Below are 19,528 nucleotides of genomic sequence, written 5' to 3' on the forward strand. Positions count from 1 at the left end.
ACCCAGATGCTCCAATAGTCACTATTTCTTAACTTATTGCCATTGTTCTACTTTTGGGCTGTTTAATTATATGTCCAGAACTTTCCCCTCAATTTCAGAACTATGTCGAAAAATTCTTTTTAAAAAATTTTTTTCTTAAGATTTTATTTATGTATTTGAGGGGGAGAGAGACAGAGATAGAGAGAGCACAGTGGGGAGGAGAGGGAGAAGCAGGCTCCCCGCTGAGCAGGGAGCCAGACATGGGACTGGATCCCAGGACCCTGGGATTATGACCTGAGCTGAAGGCAGACGCTTAACCAACTAAGCCACCCAGGCGCCTCTAGAAAAATTCTTAGTAAAAATTCATCTCTGTATCCCATAGGTACCTAAAAATCAGCACATGTCATTACTTATTCAGGTATTCTATGTGCCTACTCTAAGCCAGGGACACTGCAATAGGCGCAGAGAGCCACAGCACTGAACAAAAGAGGACTTCTACCATCACGGAGCTTACCTCCTAACCCAACTCAGCATCTCGTTCTGCCAAACGTCCTCTGGCTCTATTTCCCTTCAGTAAGAGGTAGCACTGTCTACCAGTGTCTTTAGCCAAAAACTGAGTCATTCTAGATTCAGCCAATTCTTGTCAATTCTGCTTCCCAAATTATCTTTTGACTCCATTGCCTTCTCTCCGTTTTCATTTCCTTTTGGGTCATTCTCCACTGTAGGGCAATATTTTCCTTTCTGAAAACACAAGTATGCTGCTGTATGTCTTAAAGTCCTTCAGAAGCTCCCTGTGGTACGCAGTCATGTCTTCATGCCTTCAGGACTGGTCCTCTTGTCTTTCTTCCAAGGTCTTCCATCATTGCTCCGCAGGGATTCTGCCTTTGTCGTCTCTTGGATTCCCGAGTGACCGCAGTTCTTTCACAACGCCCTACCTCGACGTGCTGTTCTCTGCCCCTCACATTCTTCCCATTATTCCACCTGCCTGATCCTTATCCATCCTTCAAGACTGTTCAGACACTGTCCCTCTGTCAGACTTACTGATATACCAGCTGATTTAAATGCTCCTTTCTCTGTTCTTAGCACCCTGAGCGTATTTCTATTACATCCATATAGCACTCTCCTGTAACTGTTGGCTTCCTGCCTTCTTTTGAGCCTTTAAGACCATGAGCTCATTGGAAACACAGGGCTATGTCTTATTCATTCTTTCTTGCCTAGCAGGTTCCTGAAATATACCAGACAGCTAAGAAATGATTTTTTTGGAGTTAAAGGAAACGAAATTACAATTCTGTAAAATTAACTTTTGAAAAGTTAGTAGCCTTTAAAATTTTTAATATTGGTCTTCTTATTTATTAACTAATTAATTAATTAATTTATTAATTAATGAGGCTAAAATGCTGTTGCAATGAGAGATGCCTGCTGCCTGGCAGCTTTGGTTTAATGGTATCATCTGACAGGTCTTTTCGACCCTCATTTTTGCTAGTTTCAGCAAAGTTGATGGAGTGGTTTTGCCATTGTTTTCTAAAATGTGAAGTTGAGTGTTTGACGGGGCTTACTTCAAGTTTGGGGCTATTTAGGAGAAAAGCACTTGAAATGAAAACTTGATAATGCTTATTTAGCACATTTTTTTTTTTTTTAAAGATTTTATTTATTTATTTGACAGATAGAGATCTCAAGTAGGGAGAGAGGCAGGCAGAGAGAGAGAGAGGAGGAAGCAGGCTCCCTGCCAAGCAGAGAGCCCGATGCGGGGCTCGATCCCAGAATCCTGGCATCATGACCTGAGCGAAAGGCAGAGGCTTTAACCCACTGAGCCACCCAGGCGCCCTTATTTAGCACATTTTAAAAGTTCAGTCTTTTTCTTTCCTTTCTTAGGCCTTCTTTATACCCACGTATCTCAGCCTTGGCACCATTGATGTTTTGAACCAGATAATTCTTTGTTGTGGGAAACTGTCTTGTGCATTGTAAAATGGTTACAGTGTCCTGACTTCTTCACACTAAATGTCAGTCGCATCCCCCCCCTCCCCATATTGTGAGCACCAAAAATGTCTTCAGATGTTGACAGATATCTATTTGGGGAACCGTGCGTCACGGTCTCCCTTGTCCCCCGTTGAGAAGCGCTGCTTTACGGTGAGTATCATTAGACACTAATAGGCTTTTTTATAAACAGTTTGGTAATTTAAAAATTCGTTGTTAGAACACCTTGATGTGATTGCATAGCTCTTGCTAGTTTGTTGTTGTTTTTCTCTCTTTCTAACACTCTGGGATGAAGTCCATGTGGACACAAGAACAAATAGATCAGAATAAGGTAGCCCACTCTGGTTACAAAGGTTCATCTCTTCTATTACCTTTGGCATCAGGTTTTACAAATGAGGAAAGGATGTAATTTCAGGAGGTTATAGGCCCTCCTGTGAAGCATGTGCTGCCATATAAGCCCAGAAGTAAAAATTTTTTTCTCTACATGGATATATTAGCCAATTTAAATATCGGTTATAGACTCTGGAAAATATATATGGTCTATTACTTCAGAAGATACATGACAGAAAAGTGGAAAAAACCAGCAAACTAAATTTGAAATAATTTCTTACTCTGAAGGAAAAACAACGTCCGAAGAAGAGTAAGAGCAGAGATCAGACCGGCTTCCCTTTCTGCCTTGGCCACCAACTCCGGAGGCTGTCTTTGACAATCAGTCTGCTTGGGTTTCACGTTCTCTGCACAGGACTGGGGGAGAGTGAATGCTTGCCTCTTCTGAAAGTAAAGACTAGTATATAGTTCTATACGAATGATTTTCAAATGTTTGGCATAGGATGCTATAAATTGTGAAATTCCATTATGCTATTTTATCTTCCACAGTGATTTTCAAGCCAGGGGTCGATAATATATTTTTAAATATCTGTACTTAGTGATACTCTGTAGTCTGTTAGATGGCTTTAGACATTTAAAAAAATGGAATCTATTTAAGTTTTTGTCCGGAAGTTTATTTTTTTTTATTTGAGTGTAGTTGATGCACAATGTTACATTAGTTTTAGGTGTACAACATAGGATTTGACAGGTTGATACATATACTGTGCTCACCGCAAGTGTAGCTACCTTTACCATACAGTGTTATTACAATACCATGGACTGTGTGCCCTTTGATGTACCTTTTATTCCCATGACTTATTCATTCCATAACTGGAAACCCTCACCTCCCACTGCCCTTTGCCCAGTTTGCCCAGCCCCTCCTCCTCCTCCCCTGTGGCAACCATTAGTTTATTTTCTGTATTATAGTGCTGATCCTGCTTTTGTCTGTTTATTCGTTTGTTTTCTTAGATTCCACATATGAGTGAAATCATATGGCATTTGTCCTTCTCAGTCTTATTTCATTTAGCATAATACCCTCTAGGTCCATTCGTGTTGTTGCAAATGGCACAACCTACTCCTTTTTTATGGCTGCATAATATTCGTGTGTGTGTGTGTGTGTGTGTGTGTGTGTGTGTGTGTGTACACACACCACATCTACCACATCTTCCTTACCCATTTGCTAACAATGCAATGGATACTTAAGTTGCTTCTGTATCTTGGCTATTGTAAATAATGCTCCAATAAACATAAGGGTTTGTATCTTTTTGGATTAATGTTTTTGGGGGTTTGGGGTGGTAAATACCCAGTAGTGGAATTATTGGATCATATGGTATTTCTATTTTTAACTTTTTGAGGAACCTTCATACTGTTTTCCATAGTAGCTGCAACAGTTTGCATTCCCACCAATAGCATAGGAGGGTTTCTTTTTCTTCACATCCTCACCAATGTTTGTTTTGTCTTGGGTTTTTGGTTTTACCCATTCTGACAGGTGTAAGGTGATGTCTCTTGTGGTTTTGATTTGCATTTCCCTGATAGTGATGTTGAGCATCTTTCTATGTGTCTGTTAACCAACTGTATATCTTTTTTGGAAAAATGTCTATTCAGGTCCTTTGTCCATTTTTTGATTGGATTTTTTGGAGGTCTTTTGGTGTTGAGTTGTATGGGTTCTTTATATTTTTTACGTATTAACCCCTTTTTGGATATATCACTTGCAAATCCCTTCTCCCCTTTAGTAGGATGCCTTTTGTTTTGTTGACAATTTCCTTCACTGTGGAAAAGCTTTTTATTTCATGTAGTCCCAATAGTTTATTTTTGCTCTCATTTCCCTTGCCTCAGGAGACATATCTAGAAAAATGTTGGTACAAGAGATGTCAGAAAAATTACTGCCTGTGCTCTCTTCTAGGATTTTTGTGGTTTGAGGTCTCACACTTTAGTCTTTAATCCATTTGAGTTTATTTTTGAGGATGGTGTAAGAAAGAGGTCAAGTTCCATTCTTTTGCATTAGCTGTCCAGTTTACCCAACGCCATTAATTGAAGAGATTGTCTTTTCCCATTATATATTTTTGCCTCCTTTAGATTTTTGAATAAATAAGACAAAATTACTGTATATGAGTTTTCTTTCTTTAGGCTTATCTCTCTTAAAATTGCCTCTTTTTTTTTCTTTTAAAAGAGGCATAATGTATATACCACTTTTAAATGCAAAATATTAAATGAGGTTGTCCCACATGGTTGATATTTTGTTCAGCCGTATGCCTAGCAAAATATTTTTGGTCAGCAGAGTTTCTTAAAAAATGCATCTTTCATGGGACACCTGCGTGGCTCAGTCAGTTAAGTGTCTGCCTTCTGCTCAGGTCATGAGTCCTGGGATCGAACCCTGTACTGGGATCCTTGCTCAACGGGCAGCCTGTGTCTCCCTCTGCCTGCTGCTCCTCTAGCTTGTTCTCTTTCTCTCTCTCCCAAATAAATAAATAAAATGGAAAAAAAAAGAAACGTGCCTTCCATCTTTCTCATTTTAATCATCACAGCTCTCCCAAATACTGTCACCAGGATGGTAAGAACGTAATGAATACGGAATGATGTTCAAACAGCCCTGTGAGTTGCCTGTATGTGATGCCGTTAGAATCTGTTGCTGTCCTCTTTAGGTTCCCAGTCATACTGTCCATTGAGAATCACTGCAGTGTCCAGCAGCAGAGGAAGATTGCTCAGTACCTGAAAGGAATATTTGGAGACAAACTGGACCTGTCATCTATAGACACAGGAGAGACCAAACAGCTCCCAAGCCCTCAAAGTTTGAAAGGCAAAATCCTAGTGAAGGTAATTACCCCAAGGAATGCAGTCAAAGGTGTTAATGACCAACGAAGCCCTCCCTCCCTTAAGGACTAAAAACTCATTTATCAAGAGAACAATAGAGTCAATCCATGAAGGGTCATCTAGATTTGTGGATGCATCTTGTTCCGCTTTATTAATAGTTATACCTCCAGAAAGAGCTTGTTAGTGACTGATCACATCTTCTGGGATTTGTTTTTGTGACGTGAAAAGATCAGTACTGTAAGCCAAATGTTTACTGTTTTAGTCTGTAGTAATTGACCCTGGTGTATGTGTGGGTGCAGGGGTACAGAGGAAGAGGAGGCTCTTTGTATCCATATCTGAAAGCATTTCTTTCAGATTCTTCTCTCCCACTTCAAAGTCCTATAACTGTCTGTCAAAAAAAGAAGAGAAAGAATGAGCAGACAAACAATAGTCTTTACGGTTGATCAGCCGTGGTTATGTAAGTGAGAAGAGCTTGCTTCCCGGAGAGCAGGGGCACAGACATAATGCCCCACAGGACTCGCGTGTACGTGAAGAAGCAGTAGGTGAATAGAATGATATTTCATGAACAGATTTTTCTGAGGGAGGAAATTTACTACCTGCCATGAATATTATTAATACACAGAATAGCCAGAAAAAACAGTTATTTGAGATCTCACATGAGTGACTTTGTGATTTTACGTAATTCCAGTTAATTTTGTGTGTTCGGACTAAATCCATCTTGGGTAGTCGTTTTATTTTAAGACTAGAGATCTAAGGAAGAACAGCAGGGTATTAATATTCAAATTGGGTTACATTTTACTTAAAAGAAATGTGTACCAAAAAACCCAAGTATCACAAAGGAGGCAGAAGAAAGTCAAACAGTGTAATTTCCTAGGACTTGTTTAACAGGGGCTCTGAGGGAGGGCAGCAAATGGGAAAGATGTGGAAGACTCATCTTTGGAATTGGTCAAAACCTATTTTTCTGTCAGTGAAATGAGAACTAGAGACTGAATCCAGCAAAGAGTTATCGTCAGGCATTTGTATGTGTGAAAGCATTTTGAATAAAGGCTTCAAATAATGTAAGGGATAACAGTAAGGTCAGTTTTCCTGAAGTCTTGCTAAAACAAACTCTTATGTGGTAAACATTGATTGCTGGGCTAAAAAGCTAAATGTCACCTTAATAGCTTTGTGAATGTTTCCATGTTTCCTGTACTCTTGAGGTTAAAGGCAGAGTAAGTCCATTTGGTTGAAATACTTCCCTTTTGGACAGTGGAACCTAAGGTAGATATTTGATATGAATTGAGTCCCTTCGGTATAATTGGACTTCACGCCATTTGTCATAGAATGTCTTAGGGCTTATGGGCACCAGGGTGCCCCAGAACCAGATGATCTTGGGCACTCATTGAGAGGAGTGGCCTCGGCGCGGATTGGGAGCATTTCAAGACATTTAAGGTTCATTTGCCAGTAGCAATGTTCTTTAGACTTTAAGGAGATCTCCCAGATCTATGGACCAATGCATTTCCATTCGAAGCAAAAACAAAGGAACTGATTTTCCTACATTCCTTTGGCCCAAAAGGCACCATTTTAGTGGCCCCTTCCTACTTTAGAGATTGACAAGTTGTCTATTATTATAATAATAATACACATACTTTCCAACCATATATAGACACACCAGTCTCCTGAAAAGCAAATAAAAAGTGGCTTTTGAACAAAAATAATAGCAAAGTTTGTAATTTTCCATAGACTCTTCTTGCTGAAAGAAACTATAACTATTGGCCCAAGCCTCTTACTTTTTACAGTCGCAAATCAGAGTCATTACCACATTCCCTGGGTCATGCAGCTTGGAGCTGAGCGGTAGCTATGGTTCTAGTGTCATAATATTTCCACGCGTCACGGACCAGTTAAACTAATTCTTGGTAATTCCTATATGCAACAGACTGTAAATCAGAAAGAGACCCACCAAAAGACACTGGGGCACTTTTTGTTTGTATCAATTGGATCACAACTACGTTCCTTGAGTCATATCAAGTTCTGCCTTAATGTATTCTATAATTTCCCTTGGCTGTAACTGTTGATAAGAACCATTAAGAGACACTGCTCTGTTGCATTGCTTTTCTTCCTATCTGCCTGGATAAATTATCTTCTGAGAAACAGAAATGTGCAAGAGTTGGTGAAAAACATGGCCCTTGTGCTTTTTAATTCGGTTTAAATGGATGGAAAATTAGGGCTTCTATGGATGCTCGGAGCAGGCAGCTTTCTCTCTTTGTTCCCTCACCCACCACCGCACATACCTGAAGGGAAGCTAAAGCCGGGTGTGGCTGTCCTATCAGCTCAACGCTGTGTGCCCACCACGGTTCTGGTTTTGCTTCCCTTTTGTGGTATCAGAACTGTTTCTGTCATTCAAGGATTTTTACTCCTTCCTTACAGATGTTACTTCTCGTATTTGTTAGCTCTGCTCTGCTTTACTATGTTGGTTTTGTTCTATCGAAAGAGGGAACTGCTGTCATTACATTTTAAATGTCTTGTATAGGACCATCTTGGCTGTCTGTCACTGTGCCCAAAGCAGAGACTGTGAGTAAGTAGTTGGTGGGGAATGAATGAAGGAGGACATTAGCTTGATGTCTGTCTGTTCTTGACCATGTCTTGTTGCCGCTTCGTTGAGGACCTTTCTTCTGGTGCTGCTGTATTAGTACAGCGACTCTACAGTGCCCCCTCAAATGAAGAAAAAATAAATTTTATAGAAGCCTTCCATATCAGAAAAAACTTAATATATAGACATAAATACTTTAATTCTGAGCTACTTTGTTATTAACGATACACAGGAGGAAGTGAAAAGGTATCCTGCCGCATTTTCTTAGAATCAGAGGTGCGTGTATATCCACGTATCTGCATCTCTCTATCTCTAAACATGTTCATGTGAAAAAAGAAAGCATGTAGTTTTCACTTTGTAAATAGCACGTACAAATAAGGAGTGTTATATATATCAGTACAAAGGGAAATTAAATCTCACCCTTTTAATCCTATAAATAACCCTCTATAAGTTGGAGAAAATAAAGAAGAAACATTTAAAAAGGTAGATCTTGCTTTCATTATGTAAACAATGTAATCAGCCTTGAAACTATGACTGTTCCCAGGACCCAGGGTCAATAGCTTTGGGTGACAGGAAAATAGGGACAGAGAGTTCTCTGTAAACCTGACTATGCTGGCGATCCTGTGCAGGGAGGGAGTGGGCAAGGGGAAAATCCAGCATGCTGAAGAAGGCCAATGGTGGGGTAGAGAGCGGGAATACAAAAAGTCACTGGGGTTTGAGTGACTGGTAAATATCATCCCAGACTGCTCTCAGCCTGGATAGCAGTCTGGAATGATATTTAGAAATTTATCATTATTTGGCTGCCAGGCATCTGAACATCCTTCCATCCTCCTCCATCCCTGTGTGTTAAGGGATCCCCTCTTAGTGGCCAAAAATGCTTGACATTAGCGTCTGTAGGTTCTCAGAAGTAGGGTGTAGACACATGATCTAGACGCTTCCAATCAGGTGAACCTGCCCCAGACAGCACATATTTACTCTATTGTCATTTTAAGTTGGATGTGTTGTTCCATTTCAGGGCAAGAAGTTGCCTTATCATCTCGGGGATGATGCAGAGGAGGGGGAAGTTTCTGACGAAGACAGCGCAGATGAAATCGAAGATGAGTGCAAGTTCAAGCTCCATTATGTGAGTTACAGATTTAATTGCACTTTTCCCCCTCAATGTGTTGGGGTAAAAAATGCTGCCGTGTTGGAATCCTCACAGTGTGGTGGCTGTGGTGCAAAAGGGCTATTTCGTGAAAGTTACTTTGTTTTTGGGCACATAGATGCTCAGATGCTCACGGACTCAAGGATTTTTGTGTCTTAGAGTTGGAAGGAATGTCCATGATTCATCCGTCTGACCCTCCCTCTAGGGACAAATCCTCTGCGGTTACAACTTTGTCAAAACTCAAGTTGCTGTTGGAAATGTCATGGTCTTTGATGAAATAAACTGGCTTTAGCCTTCTCTCCGCTTCCTCGTGCTAGCAGCGCCACTATGCTGCTCGTCAAGGCAGGCTTGCTTGACCCAGTTGTATGTGTCTGCTTCTCTAGGGATGCCCATCCTTCCCCTAAGAAAATGTACCTTGGATCAGAGGATTTCCAAGCTCTTCCAGAAATGGGACTCTTGGCTTAATCTTTAATTTACCACACTTTAGATAAAGTTGCATAGGACCTGCGTGATGCCTCAGAACACTGTCCTAGATCAAGGAGAGGCCTTCCTAGAAAAGCATCATTTAGCCAGGTAATCTAAAGCAAAGGCAAACCCAGAGGAAATGTCTTCATGGTGGGGGGTGGGACGTGACTTGGGATTTCATGCCCCTCCCCCACCTCTGCAACTCATGATCCTCAGGATCACCCGACAGCCTGAGAGTAGCACCCCTTCACATTAGTTTGTTACAGGGTTTGCAATTTCATTTCTATGGAAAAGTGGTATTCCTCTAGAGATCAGGACTTATTTTTTTCCCTCTTAGAAAACGGAGAAATTTTGTACAAAATCTTCTAATTTGCATCATTGCCCTGAATTCGTTTATGACATTGCTAAGAACAGTCCATTCTCTTTGAAATAGTAGTAACTAATATGGCTTCCTGTAGTTATCAAAGGGAGCCAGCATGGTTACGAAGTGGGCATAGGTAGAATGACAGCCGACCTCTCAGTGGACACTTTGCTCTTGGCTCTGATGCACTTTAGAAAGGATGAAGTGGGAAATATTCAGCTTGAATTGAAAAGGAATAGTTCCGATCTGTATTCATCTGTTGTCTTTTAATAGTTTATATTAGCTCAGTGAAATACCACTAATAAGGCTCTGGTTGCAAGAATTAAATAGATTTACTCAAGCGAAATTGTTAAGATATTAAGTTATTTTTTACCCTTCCAGATATTTACTCTTTTTGTTCTTACTTATATGCAATTATGGATAATGCAGCTCTGTTTTTTTAAGCTTTAGTTTGTAAACCAAATTTTTGTCTCTGATCTTCATTATCTTTGCATCTTTTTTTTTTTTTTAAGATTTTATTTATTTATTTGACACAGAGAGAGTGCGTGCACAAGTAGGGGGAGCAACAGGCAGAGGGAGAGGGAGAAGCAGGCTCCCCACAGAACAGGGAGCCCAATGTGGGGCTCGACTCCAGGATCCTGGAATCGTGACCTGAGGTGAAGGCAGCCGTTTAACCAACTGAGCCACCCAGGCGCCCCTATCTTTGCATCTTATTTCCAAAATCTCTTAATTGCCAGCATCAGAGTAGTCTATCATTTGAAAGCAGGGAACAGAGAGGCTTGACTAAGTTATATAGTTAGGGAATGCTGTTTGTAGGGAAAATGAGTAGTGGAAATTTAGGTACTATCACAACGTAGTCATTTATTGCTCTGAGTAAAACCCAAGTTGTTCAAGTTTCTAAAAACACCCAGTTATATAATTTTTCTTTTGATATCAGTGAGCTCTTAAATATTCATGTTAAGTATCTGTAATTATAAAGGGGAGTTGGCTGTGGTTTTATGGAAACAAATCACCCACTTCACCTGTGAAAATACCCAGCTGCTTCCTCGCATCTTCAAAGCCTCCTAGTTGGTTTCTAGGAAGCCACACAGGTAGAGAGTTCAGAACACGATTATGCAAAGATAGATATGATCTTTCATTTGGCTTCTTTGATTTGGGCTTTCATAAAAGCAAAGAGACCTGAATTGTAAAGTTTTACAGGCATCTCTTTGTTAGACTCTAGGAGAGAATATGCCTAAAGGAACAAATATTGTAGTGGAAATATATAAAGTTTTTACTTTACTTTTTCGAATCCTTTTCCCCTATTTTTGAGCTCTTCTGAGAAAAGGCGATACTGTGTTTAGAAAGCCAAAGCGTTTTTCTGTAATCAGTCAGTTTATAGGCTTATTGTCAGCTCAGGGCTCCAATGCCTTATCTGAGTGTCGAATGTAAATTGCCTGATCACATTTTTGCAAAAGAGGATGTACTGTGCATACCTTATGTGAAGCCAATAATTACCTTAGAGGAGTTCTTAGCCTCAGTTTTAAGTTAACAGAAATGTGGTTAGATTTACAAATTATGTCTGCATTATTGCAGTAAATAAACATTTTATGTTAGCGTTCATGAACACCAGATCGCTAACTCTCGCAAGGCTTACACAAGATCCACAGACAGGTTCAGCACATTTTTCCTGAGCATCTTTTGGAAATGAAGCCATCATGTTGTAGGTGTTGGGCACCTGTCAGTAAACAAAACACAAAAATCTTTGCCTTCATGAAATTTGCACACTAATGGGAGAGGAGGAGGATAAACAAGAAATAAAACAAGTAAGTCGTGGTCTCGGGGTCCTGGGATCGAGTCCCACGTCGGGCTCTCTGCTCGGCGGAGAGCCTGCTTCCCTTCCTCTCTCTCTGCCTGCCTCTCTTGTGGTTTCTCTCTGTCAAATAAATAAATAAAATCTTTAAAAAACAAAACAAAACAACAAAAAAAACAAGTAATCTGTGTAAGTACTAGGGAATGATAAGTGCTGAAGGAAAAAAAGGACGGAGGGGGGACCCCAATCGGTTAAGCGATGGACTCTTGATTTCGGCTCAGGTCATGGTCTCAGGGCCCTGGGATTGAGCTTCAGGTGGGCTCCGAGCTCAGCGGGGAGTCTGCTTAAGAATTCTCTCCCTCTCTCTGTCTGCCCCTCCCCCCACTTGCACGGAGCGTGTGTGTGCTCTCTCTAAAATAAAAATAGAGGAATCTTTATAGAAGGCAGGGAAGGAGTGTAGAAAATGTGTGTGTGCATGTACGTGGGCACATGTGTGTGGGCACACATGTACCACATGTGGGCACTTATGTACCACGTGAAGAGTTTATGAAATTTTAGATGCGACGGCCAGGAATGGTCTCACGGAGAAGATAACGTAAGAGCAAATACCTGAAAGTAGTGAAGGGTTAGCCATGTGGCTGTCTGGGGAAGAACATTCTAGGCAGAGGCCACAGGAAGTGCAAAGGTCGGAAGTAGGATTTGAGGTTCCCCTGCATTACCTGGGTTAGAAGCAGAATGGGAGGCAGGATCCTCACACAGGGTTTCTTATTCCTCCTGGTCTGCTGTTACTTCTTAAATAGTTTTTTTTTTTTTTTAAGGTTTTATTTATTTATTTGAGGGAGAGAGAAAGAGAGAGGGAGGGAGGGAGAGAGAATCTGAAGGAGACTGTGCGCTGAGTGCAGAGCCAGATACAGGGCTCGATCCTACGACTGGGAGATCACAACCTGAGCCAGAAACAAGAGTTGGAGGCTTGACCGACTGAGCCACCCAGGTGCCCCTGCTGTTACTTCTAACTAAGGGATTCAAATCACACTGAAAGTTTTTTGCTTGTGTAATAAATTCTCTCTGTTGTTGAATCAATTAAATCCTTTAAGCTTCTGCCTCATATGATTTTGTGGCATCAGCCATAGAGACAATCTGGCCTATGATATATAAGGCCCATGGAAAAGCCAGTGTGTTGTTCAGTGACTCAAGAATCACACGGCTCACAATTAAAAAAAAAAAAAAAAACCAACCCAAAAAAGCAAACACACACAAACACAAAAAATGAAAGCTTGCCATTTGCAATGACATGGATGGAACTAGAGAGTATTATGCTATGTGAAATAAGTCAATCAGAGAAAGACAATTATCATATGACCTCTCTGATATGAGGAATTTGAGAGGCGGGGGGTCGTGGAGGGTAGGGAGGGAAAAAAATGAAACAAGATGGGATTGGCAGGGAGGCAAACCTTAAGAGACTCTTAATCTCAAGAAACAAACTGAGGGTTGCTGGAGGGGAGAGGGGTGGGAAGGATGGGGTGGTTGGGTGATGGACATTGGGGAGGGTATGTGCTCTGGTCAGTGCTGTAAATTATGTAAAACTGATGCTTCACAGACCTGTACCCCTGAAGCAAATAATACATTATATGTTAAAAAAAAAAAAAAAGAGAACCACACGGCTCAAAGACACGGGGGACAGTTTCCTTTCAACCACAGTACAGTTATCTAACCAATTTGATTCAGTGAGGCCAACGCGCCATTATTCATCTTTATGGGGTCCTCTAATGTCAGTGTGACTTACGGACTTTGCACCCCTGTGTTTCAACTTCAGTGATTTTTTTCTTCACTGAGTTATTTACTGTCTTTTTTCTTGTGCTCTGTGAATCTATATTCAGCCAGCTTCTTAGTTACAAATATTACCTCTCTACCTTGTACGTGACACTTATTCCATAAACAGTAAACCTTCCCACCAGTTTTATATGAGCCCTTATCCAGGAACACATAACAACTGTTTCACATCCTGTAAAGAACTAAGAACCATTCCTGACACATGATTTGTGCTCAATAAATATTAGATATTGTTAGTAATAAGCATAGCAGAAGCAGCATGATTATTGCTGATGTGAGCCCGGAGCTGGTCCTTAAGCATTGTGTGTTCTCAGGGAGCTAAAGGAGCAGACAGGAGATAGAAGGGGACAGGAGTACATGCACAGACTTGAGCCACTGAGAAGCTGTTCCTTAGCCCAAGACCTTCAGATACCAAGCTTGGAAAGGCCCTCACAAAGGGTGGCTAGTATATTATCCTTCCTGTCTCCAGATTTCAGCCTAGGGGCAGGGAGAAAGGCATTTGGGAATGGTGAGCTATTCCAGTGTTTGGTTTAGTTTTGTTTTAAAGTAAAGGTCCTCAGCGTTGGCTGCACATTGGAATGACAGGGGAGCTTTCAAAAATCCCAACACCCGGGCCGGCCCAGAGATTCCCACATAATTGGTCTGGGGCGGGGTTTGGGATTTTGGAACACTCCCCAGTGGTTCCAGCAGGCCGCGGCAATAGAACACCACCGTTCAAGCAGCCCCATTCCTGCCACTTCCCAGGCTGGAGCGGTAGTTCTCTGGAGCGGTGGCTCTCTGCTTTTCCAGCCATCCTCAGAGTTCATGCTGGGGAAAAAAACAAGAATGTTTTGCGTGAGTTACTTATTTTGGGCAGACATTCCTAGATCAGATTGACCTCTTAGAAGCAGGAATTAGGAACCCCGAGGTCTTCTTGGGTGGAAACTACTCCCAACCATGTTAAAGGGCTGCTTCCTGCATACGCCACCCCCCTCACCGCCCCCCCCCCCCCCCCCCCCCCCCCCCCCCCCCGCCCAGCAGCAACATCCTTCCTCTGCCGCGGGCTCAGGGAGGGCTTTTAGCCCTGGTCCCTGCTGCAGCTGCACGCTGGCCCACAGGCCTCAGGGTTAAGTGTCTGTCTCAGCTTGCTCTCAGCCGTGCTCCTGGGTTCCAGGACCGAAGGATAACACACTAATGAAACCTCAGCCACGCATCTATTTGTTCTCCACAGCTGCTAATTTTCTCGTGCTGTAAACCACAGAGAAGAGAAAGATCAACAGGCAGTAATATTATTCCTTCAGCAACTCCCAGTGTTTGGAGGGTGTGAAGTGAATAACCATAGCCTTTGTATGAAGCCGTCATTATTCCCAGCGCCGGTCAGCGGGCTTCGTGTGCACAGCCTTGTTTTGCTGCCTGTGCCTCACCGTCTCTGACTTGTGCAGCCCCAGGCCAGGGAAGGGAACTGAGATTTATCTGGGCATGGTGGTGCTCTCACATGCCTTCTCTTTTGGTTCTCCTGATGGATGTGCTCCCTGTCAGGACTCTGGGTCACTTGATCCTATATGTTGGGAGATGGACATCTAGAATTCTCTTCCTTCTGTGCTTAAGCGAGACCCGCTCTTTCCCACAGAGGGATCGTGGGGATAAATTTCCCAGATGCCTTCTAGGTTATCCAAACATAAGCCTGCTCGTGCTTAATTTGACTCAAGAATTTATCTTTTTCTGTAACCGCATTGGAAGGATGGCTGCAGCATTATATGAAGAAATAGACCAAGAATCTTGAACCGGAAGTCTTGGGTTCAAGTCCCTATTCAGCTACTTCCTAGGCATGTGTGTTTGGAAAAGTTTTGAATCTTTCTGCCTCTGTATCATGACTGAATTTGGCCAGCCCTAGTGGCTGCCTTCAAGGGTACTAAGCAGCTCAAATGAAGTATCATTATATGACTGTGTTTTGTAAAACCTTAGTGTGATTTACAGCCTTAGCTGCTTTTTCTATATTTCCCTGTGCTTTTTTCTCCACAGGCATATAGTCACTGGTGCTTATTGCTACTGTTTGTTTTCTCCACACTTTCCCTCCTGTTGGAATGCCGTCACTCTGCTCTCTACCAACTCTTATTCATTGTAGGATGTTGATGTGTGTCCCCCAAAAGATATGTTCAAGCCCTACCCCCTGGTACCTAGGAATGCAACCTTCTTTGGAAAGGGAGTCTCTGTAGATGTTATTAAGTTAGGGCTTGGAGGTGAGATCATCCTGGATTAACTAAGTGGGCCTTAAAAATCCAATGACGAGTAGTCTTCTTCCTAACAAGAGGAGACACAGCAGAAGCAGGGGACATGCAGAAAGAGGCCACGTGAGGACAGAGGCAGAGATTGGAGTTAGGCTGACAAGCCAGGGAACAGGAGGAGCTCCCATAAACTGGAAGAAGCGAGGGAGCGTCTTTTCCTACAGTAGAGAGTCTAGGTCTGCTGATGTGTTGATTTCAGGCTTCAGGCCTCTCAGACCGCAAGGGAATACATTTCTGTTGTTTTAAGCGACCAGATTTGTGGTAACCTACAGCAGCCACAGAAAATGAATGTACTGATCTTCTAAGGCTTGGCTCAGGTTTCCGCTGCTCCTGGAAGTCTTTGCCACCTTCCCAAGGCTGGAGGAGGTGCCCCTCCTCTGTCTGGCCGTGACCTTCCTGGTGCTGTCACTCGCACCTGCTTGTGTCGTCGGCCATTCGTGGGTCCGTCTTCTCTGTGATGCCGAGGGTTCTGTGACAGGGAGGTTGTGTCTTAGCCATGTTTCTCTCCTGGCATACAGCAGGCAGCTCAGTTTGTTGTATGCAAAATGAAGTTTGCTCTCCAACTCTCCTCTGTGTTAAATCCCTCCCCAGCACACTGGCCTGGGCTCTTCGTGCTGGTAGCAGGAACCAGTGTGTCTGGCTTTTCCTCTCTAGGCCCCTGTCCTCTTTCTGCACAGGCTGTCAGGTTAATACTATTTCTAAAAGACTATACTCAGACACTTAGCTACCCAGAGGCTCTCAGGAACTCCCCACCTCTTGCCTTCACGTCCTTCTGCCATCTGGCCCTAGGGTACGTTTCCAACTTTATCGGCCAGTCCACTCCTCCATGCAACTTGTGCTCTAGGAAACCTTTGCAGGGACTATGGGTGACAGGGAAGCACCCTCTCTCCATTGCTGTTGCAGAGCCCCAGACCTTTCCCCTCTTCTTGGGGGACCTCTTGGTCACTGGGGCAGGGAGGCTGTGCTCCTTCTCAGAACTGCAGTTGCACTGGCCGTCCGTGGTTCCTTGGACCTCTTTAGCATCTCTGCCATCCATGCAGGTCAACTCTTTTCCATCTTTGCACCTCCTGCAAGACCTGGGGGCCTGCAGTGAAGTGAGGTGCCTTGTTCATTGGATTTACCGAAGACATTCGTGCATGTGATTTTAATACTGGGAAAGCCAGCAACCTGTTCCTGATGTAGTCTTATTTCCCTTACGTCATTTGTATGGCTTTTCCTTTATCAGATTATGTGAAAATAGAAGGCATTACCAGAAAACTGTCTGGTTCTACAGGGTTTAAATATAATGACCTCTTAGTAACGAATGTGTCAGTGGAAAACAGGCCTTAAACTTTTGGTGAGGAATGTAGGAGGAGGTCCTCGTGGAGGACTGGCTTCCTACCCTGTGGCTGGGCTGGCCTCCCGCAGGTGGCTGAAGAACTAAGGATGAGTGCTGGATCTAGAGAGACATGAAAGGAGCTGAGGAGCCCGGGGACGCTGGGGTCGGGCAGAGCAGGGTGGCCAAAAAGCCATGCTAAGAAGGACGTCAAGGAAATCCATGTCCCTGGATCACCTAAAAATTGCCTAAGTTGTCATTGGGACATGAGCATAACATTTGAAATTACTTGTGATCTTAAAGTCATTTTAATAACGAATCAGGGCACAGGTCCGTAGTGAGTTCCCTTTAATTATACACTGGGACAGAGGTCGGAAAGAACTTTTATCTCAGAATAATCCTCCATTCCAGAGATTCTGGAAATCCTCAATTTCCAGAATCCATTGCATTCTTTTCCCCTCAGTAAAGGAGGTGATTTTTTTTTAATAGCGTATTTTTTTTCCTCAAATTTACCTGTGTAGATACAGAAAACTTAGTTTTTAAGACTGTCCTTCACTTTCCCTCTATTAAAAGTGCAATGTAGCATCATGGGAAGGATTGAATTCAGCCTCAGCTTCTTACTAGCTTTGTAACCTTGAGCAACTTAATTTCTCTGAGCATCAGTTTCCACGTCTCTGAAATGAAAATGATAAGACCTTGTAAGGTTCTCAAGGGTTGAATATAATCATAGTAATCAGTATTTGGGGGAATCAGTGTGTATGGGGGGGAGGACCAAAATGGCATATTGTGCTTAACTTCTTACAGGTAATTGAAAGGTAATCAAATTATAGAAGCAGTGTTGTCTTGAACGAGGGTTGTGTTCTCATTCTGTGTTTCTTAAGGGAAATAATTTTCATTGCTTAATTCTTTGCAGAATAATGGGACCACTGAGCATCAGGTGGAATCTTTCATAAGGAAAAAACTGGAGTCACTGTTAAAAGAATCTCAAATTCGAGACAAAGAAGATCCGGATAGTTTCACAGTGAGGGCTCTACTAAAGGCCACGCATGAAGGCTTAAATGCACACCTGAAACAGGTACCCAGTTCCCTCTTGTACTTGTCCTTCGATAGGAAAAAGGAAAGGACCTCATTCTCTGTTTCTGATCATTTGTCGTTGGTGAAATTCTCCAGTTTCTTCCATTTCTCTCCTCCTATTGCTCAAGAAATGAAAATCTCCCATGGCAAAATGATGAGAAATTGTTAAAAGTAGATGGACAGAGGCAGAAGTCACTCAAATACTGCTTCACTGGGACCCTCAGGACAGTGGTCCCAGGCTCATCTTTCCTGTGCCTGCTCAGTTGAGTCCACTACTACTTCCCTCCCCAGGCCGTTGTCCTCCGTGCTGCTCTGTCTAGACCTCCTGAGCGTGTCTTCCATCCATCCTCTCTTCCTGGCCGTGGCTGGGTCCTCATCCAGGCCAACGCCAACTGTCACCTGGACCTTTCTTGCCCTCCTTCAATCTGACCTCCACTCTGAAATTAGCATGATGTTTTCAAAATGTAAATCTGATCAGGCCACTCTACTGCTGAAAATTGTCCAGTAGTTTCGTGTTATGAATGGGATAAATTATAAACTCTTTAACCAGGACCTGCGCCTTTGCATTCTTGTCTACCTCTCAGATCTTCTCTTTTTCCCTGTCACATTGCTTTGTGACATTACAACATTACAGTTGTCCCACCAACCACGGATGTCTGTACGTCATGGTCTTCCTCACGTTCTTTTCCCTCTGCCCACAATACTCCATTCCTACCTCTGCTCTTGTTAATGCCTACTTAGTCTTAAATTCCAGCCTCAGTGTGATGCCCCAGGTGAGTCCTGCCTTGACCTGGGATTAGGTTAGTTATCCCTTTTTTTTGTCCATGGTAGCCTGTTAAGAACTGTGCCAGTCTTAATAACTGTCATTTTTCTGACTTGTTATAGTGCCTAGGCCTTAGTACAACTTTCATAGGAGGTTGCTGAATGAACGAATGATTTGGGTTCCAGCTGAGATTTTAACTCTTCTTTCTAATAGAAGTATCAGAAATGGGCAAGGACAAAGGAGGGTGGGTTTATTGATATTATCATTGCAGGGCATCAAGGGCATTTATTCTGGCCTAGAGGAGATCCAGGCAGTCACTGGCTCTAATAACTGACTTCCCTGGTACTGCCGCCTCTCCTCCGGGACTCAGGGATCCCCAGGCAGAAGGGGGACCACATGGGGTGACCACGCTTGAATCGAAGTAACAACTGAACATTGGTGGCTACTCTCTAGAGTTTTTGCTGCTCTCTGGTTGGTCAGCTTAGCTCATACACCCACCCCTAACCTAATCACCATGGCCCTGAGTACATGTCCTGCTGAAATGATAACTTGCCAAGGGTATAGGATAATATTGGCTTGTTAATTCCAGAGAATTTACCACTGGAAGTGATGCCAAGGTCAGCCACTGTGATGCTGCACGTTAGGCAGAATGGAATATTGGGGACACAACTGAAATGTAAATTACAGTAGTACTGCCCTTACCATTGATCATATAATTCTGAATTTTCTTAAAGGTTTCTATAAAAAGAAACTGCTTCCCCCTTTCCCCTCCCCTTCCAGCCACTTAGTTTTAACCACACGAATGTCTGTAAAATTGGTTA

General features: G+C 42.7%; 1 protein-coding gene across 5 annotated transcripts in view; it reads left to right on the forward strand.

Moving 5' to 3' along the window:
• PLCH1 (phospholipase C eta 1) overlaps positions 1-19,528 on the forward strand; it is a 213,571-nt gene that overhangs the window by 166,070 nt on the left and 27,973 nt on the right. For all 5 annotated transcript variants that reach the window (XM_046001927.1, XM_046001928.1, XM_046001929.1 and 2 more), the window contains 3 exons: positions 4,962-5,133; positions 8,715-8,822; positions 17,784-17,945. In XM_046001927.1, the coding sequence (XP_045857883.1) occupies positions 4,962-5,133; positions 8,715-8,822; positions 17,784-17,945 (442 nt within the window). The remainder of the gene's footprint in view (positions 1-4,961; positions 5,134-8,714; positions 8,823-17,783; positions 17,946-19,528) is intronic.

Source organism: Meles meles, chromosome 4 (genome assembly GCF_922984935.1).
Source record: "Meles meles chromosome 4, mMelMel3.1 paternal haplotype, whole genome shotgun sequence".
In the NCBI taxonomy this organism is placed as follows: Eukaryota; Metazoa; Chordata; class Mammalia; order Carnivora; family Mustelidae; genus Meles; species Meles meles.